This window comes from Amyelois transitella, chromosome Z, assembly GCF_032362555.1.
Source record: "Amyelois transitella isolate CPQ chromosome Z, ilAmyTran1.1, whole genome shotgun sequence".
In the NCBI taxonomy this organism is placed as follows: Eukaryota; Metazoa; Arthropoda; class Insecta; order Lepidoptera; family Pyralidae; genus Amyelois; species Amyelois transitella.
The window spans coordinates 6,667,690-6,673,689 of record NC_083535.1 but is presented as its reverse complement, the minus strand read 5'-3'; the positions used below and the strand labels follow the sequence as shown (position 1 = coordinate 6,673,689).

General features: G+C 33.6%; 1 protein-coding gene across 1 annotated transcript; it reads left to right on the top strand.

The window, feature by feature from the left end:
• The first annotated feature begins 1,738 nt into the window (after window positions 1-1,738).
• LOC106134015 (catalase) lies at window positions 1,739-5,068 on the top strand. The gene is made up of 2 exons (XM_013333960.2): window positions 1,739-1,882; window positions 3,267-5,068. Exons 1-2 carry the CDS (start codon window positions 1,826-1,828, stop codon window positions 4,728-4,730), a joined length of 1,521 nt encoding a protein of 506 aa, XP_013189414.1. The 5' UTR covers window positions 1,739-1,825; the 3' UTR covers window positions 4,731-5,068.
• The last annotated feature ends 932 nt before the right edge of the window (window positions 5,069-6,000 follow it).

Below are 6,000 nucleotides of genomic sequence, written 5' to 3'. Positions count from 1 at the left end.
GACTGAAAGGCTAAGTTCAGCTTGATTATGGAATTAAGATTCAATAGTAAAAGGATGCTAGCCCATCGCCTTAAAAATAATTTAAAAAGATAAAGCCTAAGGCCCTTGATTGACTTTTAGGTACAGTTTACACGGGAAAAGATGCAGTTCACGTTCAGGTTCAGGCATTCAGGCACACTCTTTATTTTTTCTTTGTTATCATACCAGAAGCATCTTGCGCTAGATGAATTCGCTCCTATGACTTAGTCGCCTTTAACGACATCCATGGAAAACAGATGGATTGGTTTTGATCTAGTGCTGAGAACCAAACTGAGGCAGAGCTATGTAGCTACATATGTACATCTACATAACTAGGTTAGTTTTAAATGCGTGACGTTATAATTTTTTTTATGTTGGTAACTAATTACATTTAAAACTTCATCTAGGTAGTAGGAACATATTTTACAAATTTTTATGTGTATTTTATAATGCATAAAGTAAATAATTGTTAATGGATTTATTTTTATCTAAAGGTTTAGGTTTAGGTAGATTAATCGAAATGTAATTAAATTTAGTCTATTCTTTATTTTGGATACATACATGTCAATGTCATTTTGTATTTAATGCTTATATTAATGCTATTGCCATCTGCATACAAATAAATACGTATGTTCCTACCTATTTTCTAGGGATGTGACATTGCTGATAAAAAATCGATTTTTATATAATCGATTTATTTTTTAAGTATGAAAAATCGATTAACAAAAAATCGATTTTTCTTAAGAAAATAATCGATTTTATTATATTGATAGATTTTTTCCTATTTTTTCAATTTATGTCAAAATAAACGCCATATACATTATATCAATAGATTTATTCATTAAAAATAAAAACAGAAACAGTAAGTTCTTATATAATCAACACAAATTAAAGTTTTTAACAATTAAGTTTGAAAAATTAAGTTTCAGCAACGAATAATGAATAAAATATCAACCGAATGTCGGTAAAATACTGTTCATCGACTAACTCCATCTAGAGAATGTTTGATTAAATTAATCATCTAAACTGTTTTAAGAGCATAGAAAGAATGCACAGATGGCGTTAATGTAATATTATGGAGCTATGATAGTATTCTTTGGCAGTTCGCGTTCCGGGCTCCAAGCCAGAAGACAAAAACGTAATGTCGGAGTGCATTTATTGTATGATTATAAAAATCGATTTTTAATCGATTATAAATTTAAAAAAAATCACGTACAAAAATCGATTTTTACTTTTAAAAAAATCGATTTTTAATCGATTTTTTCCATAATCGATTTTTTTTTCACATTCCTACTATTTTCTATCTGCTTTTCTTTTGTTAAATCCAGTTGGGGCATATTATACAGAAAGAATTATTTAACGGTAGGTACATTTATCTGTAGTATCAGAGAAAGTAAAGAATTAAAATCTTGTTCCCATTTTTTGGGTATGTACATACCTATACCTATTAATTGTTTTTATCCTTTAAATGAAGCCTTACCTGATTATAAAATATATCATTAAAAAACCACCCCTTCAAACAAATGTGTATAAACATATTTATTCTTTAGAACAATTTATAGAGAATCTGCTTTACTTTCGTCGAGTTGTTATATCGAACGATAGCTCTATAACTAAGTGATTTCGTGATAAGTTTATTACGTATGTATACTATCAAGCAAGCATTTGCACTTGTTATATAGTGAGATAGCTAGCTTATCGCTTCAAACTGTTTATATAGAAGAGGGCCGCGCTTCGAGCACCATTTGCAACTACGGTGTGCGTCCAGTGAGTCGCTCCGTTCTCCACTAACCGGTTCTGTATCAAAATGGCTTCGAGGGATCCCGCGTCCGATCAACTAGTCAACTTCAAGAAATCATTAAAGGTAAGCAACCTACATACCCTTATTGTTTGAGGCATAAGTGTGGATTATTATTGGACATTCTTTATATTAGGTACAGAAGTTTGATTGTAGGTACCTTAATTATGTCAAATATGGTGGCTTGCCCTTTGACACTATTTTAAGATTATAGTTTATGTGTATTTTGAACCAAAGAGTTGACATAATATAGTTTGTAAAATCCAACTCATTATCATTAACTGTTTGATAAGTGTGCTGACATAATTTTTTCTCTACCTATTGATGTGACATTTCAAAAGAAATTGTAAGTTTTTCCTATGTTTTAAGTGTATGTATATATTATCATGACTTTAAATTTATGTACATAATTTATGTAAATTTTATGTGTTATATTCACAATAACATGCCTGAACTACTTATAATGTCAACACATGCAACCTAAGTAGGTACCTAGAATGACTTTATACCTAAAACCCTTTACAATAGAATATTTATTTATACAGTAAACCATCTTAACATGTATATAGAATCATTGTCTTTAAGTTATTTGCACATTGCCCCTGTTGCTCAAGCTTAAATTGTAATGTGTATCTATGTTTGTACTTCTGACAAATGTACCTTTTTAAGGTAATGCATTGCCCTTTGAACTTCTATTGTTATTTTTGTAGTTATGCTCTGCCAAACATTAACAATATCCATTATTGTATAAGTTAAAAAATCAGATTAGAAAGGCATATATAGCTAATAAATATACCTAGGTATATGGCCAACATTATTAACAGAAATTAAATAAGAAGGTATGGAGGTTGTTATAATGAGTCCATATCAGAAGGATGATATAGAAAATTTATTTTCATTGTTTGTTTATTTATAAACTCTTTATTGCACATAATAAAGAAATATAACAAATTACAAAACAGACATTGGATTTAGGAGAATATATACATTTATTATTGTTATCCTGATTGGGATTTCTCCCAGTCAACCAAAATGAAAAGAAAAATCAGCGCAGGCAGCACACATAAAAAGCACTGAGGATGCAGTATAATAATAGTCAATAGTTAATAGGTAATAACAAATCTTTACTTTGAGTTTGTAAAGATTTTTCTACTTATCATCATTTGTCATACTTAAAATAAGTATTGGAGAACAGAATTATAATTAGTCATAAGGGTTTTAATAAAATTCAAATTCAAAATTCAAAAATTCAAAATTTTTTATTCATTATTATAGGATACTATTATATCGCTTAATAATTGTCGTATGGTTTAACAACTTGGTTGACGTCAAATAAATTACTTAAAAACTAAGTTTACTGCCGCTTCCAAGGCGTCAGTGCAGAAGACAAGAACAAACTGCTATAATAAATACAAAAATTATAAATAAAATATTTCATTTCTTTTTTCAGGATGGCCCAGGGACTATAACTACAAAAACTGGTGCCCCAGTTGGAGTAAAGACTGCCATTCAAACTGTTGGTAAAGGTGGGCCTGCCCTTCTCCAAGATGTCAATTTCCTGGATGAAATGTCGGCTTTTGATAGAGAGCGCATTCCTGAGCGTGTTGTACATGCAAAGGGTGCTGGAGCCTTTGGGTATTTTCAAGTAACTCATGATATCACCAAGTACTGTGCTGCCAAAGTATTTGAAACTGTTGGAAAGAAGACTCCAATAGCAGTCCGCTTTTCTACTGTGGGTGGGGAAGTTGGTTCTGCTGATACCGTCCGTGATCCCAGAGGATTTGCTGTTAAGTTTTACAGTGAAGATGGAAACTGGGATCTTGTTGGTAACAACACACCAATATTCTTTATAAGGGATCCAACACTATTCCCGAGTTTTATTCATACTCAAAAGAGAAACCCTGCTACTCACTTAAAAGATGCTGATATGTTCTGGGACTTCATAACTTTAAGACCTGAAACCACCCATCAAATTGTTTATTTGTTTGGTGACAGAGGTATCCCTGATGGGTACAGACACATGAATGGATATGGTTCTCACACTTTCAAAGTAGTAAATGCTCAAGGTGAGGCACACTGGGTAAAATTCCATTACAAAACTGACCAGGGAGTTAAAAACTTACCTGTCGAGAAGGCGGCAGAACTTGCTTCCTCTGATCCTGATTATTCTATAAGAGATCTGTACAATGCTATTGGCAGGGGTGATTTTCCATCATGGACCTTCTATATTCAAGTTATGACCTTGGCACAAGCTGAAAATTGTAAGTTCAATCCTTTCGACATCACGAAGATTTGGCCACACAGTGAATATCCCCTCATACCAGTAGGTAAAATGGTTTTGGATAGAAACCCAAAGAATTATTTTGCGGAAGTTGAACAGATTGCATTCAGTCCAGCTAATTTGGTGCCTGGTATTGAGCCCTCACCTGACAAGTTACTGCAGGGCCGTTTATTTTCATACAGTGATACCCACCGTCATCGCCTTGGTGCCAATTACTTGCAAATTCCTGTAAACTGTCCATTCCAAACACGCGTTACTAATTACCAACGTGATGGACCACAGGCTATTGCGAACCAGGATAGTTGCCCTAATTATTTCCCGAACTCTTTCTCTGGACCCCAGGAGTGCCCGAGGGCTCAACGTTTGCAACCTAGATACAATGTAAGTGGGGATGTTGATAAGTATGATAGTGGCGCCGAAGACAACTTCAGTCAAGCGACAATTCTGTATAAAAACGTTTTTGATGATGGTGCTAAGCAACGTATTGTAAACAACATTGTGGGTCATGCAAAGGATGCTGCAGGTTTCATACAAGAAAGAGTCATTAAACAGTTCACTGCTGTGCACCCTGAGCTGGGAAGCAAGATCGCAGCGGGGCTGGCTCCTTACAAGAAGTACCACGCTAATTTGTAAATACAAGGACTGGGTTTATGTGGTGCTACTCTTTGATTGGATGTTAGACGAGTTATTTTACACAATTTTTATGGATAACACGGTTTTTATAGGTATACACCAATTTTACAATTTGTATTAAGTACATACCTATTTAGTTATTATTGTCATAATAATTATAGTTATTATTTTTAATGTGTTCTAATATCTTGTACTGGGTATCTTTATTTTTAACAGTGGTTTAATTTTTGCTATTGTATCTGGTATTAGTGCATGTTTGTAGAACAAAATAGAATACTATTATTTTACGATGGTTTATATATTTTTATTGTAATAATAAAATCAGGATGTTAACAATTCCCGTTGTAGTTTAGCTATTAGAATTAAATGTTCCTACAGTACATATGTACATTGAGAAAATAAAGACCATACAGATTGTATATGTAATTGCGCATAAAGAATAAATAATGTGTTATGGTTCCGGACTCAGTAGGACCACTCCACTCTCCCATGGATATCGTAAAAAGCGACAAAGGGAATAGGCACATATTCATATAGAGTAAGCTACAATGCTGGTCGTATAGCAAAGAAAAGGGTGTGTCAGCTGCTTCTGTTCCTGTTCCGATTGTAAAAGTCAATCAAAGGAAAAGCTAATATATTTAGGATTCTTTGTTAAGGCCATGGACTCTAACCTGTCCCTTGGCCTTTCAATCTGTACGAGATTATTGACTCTTGCCTATCCTGTAAGGGATAACGACGTAATAATATGTCTGTAAGTGTGTAAATACTTAAAACAATTTGTACATTTAATAAGGTCATATATTAGTACCCTGGTATATCAAGGAAGGCATTGAGTGTACAGGAATTGTAGCCCGGTGTTACTACTGGTAGTAAGATTGGTAGGGTAAAAAGGGCAAGAAAGGGCTTGTTTTGGTAGTAACAAGGGCAAGAAAGGGCTTGTTTTGGTAGTAGTAACAAGGGCAAGAAAGGATTACTTTAGGATATATTTAGGATTACTAGAGCGCATCTTGCTGATAATAATACGACAGTGAAATACGCTTTACGTCAATCGCCGACGTTTGTTTGATACGACTTCTCGTAGTAAAAAGGAACATATGCACACGTTTTTAACAAATAAAAATCGCTTGGAATTTGTCATCCTTCTGATGACGAGCCCAAGATGTGTCTTTGGCCATCCAATCTGACCTCCGTAACTGTTTTATTGGAACCTAATCAAACATGTATCATGGTTATACACATTCCATTCTCTGAATGTGCGTATAAGTAGATA

Excerpts from the sequence above, each read along its gene's own strand:
- LOC106134015 (XM_013333960.2), top strand. The coding sequence starts at position 1,826 with ATGGCTTCGAGGGATCCCGCGTCCGATCAACTAGTCAACTTCAAGAAA. Across the intron at positions 1,883-3,266 it reads ACTTCAAGAAATCATTAAAG|GATGGCCCAGGGACTATAAC; the intron begins GTAAGCAACCTA and ends TTCTTTTTTCAG.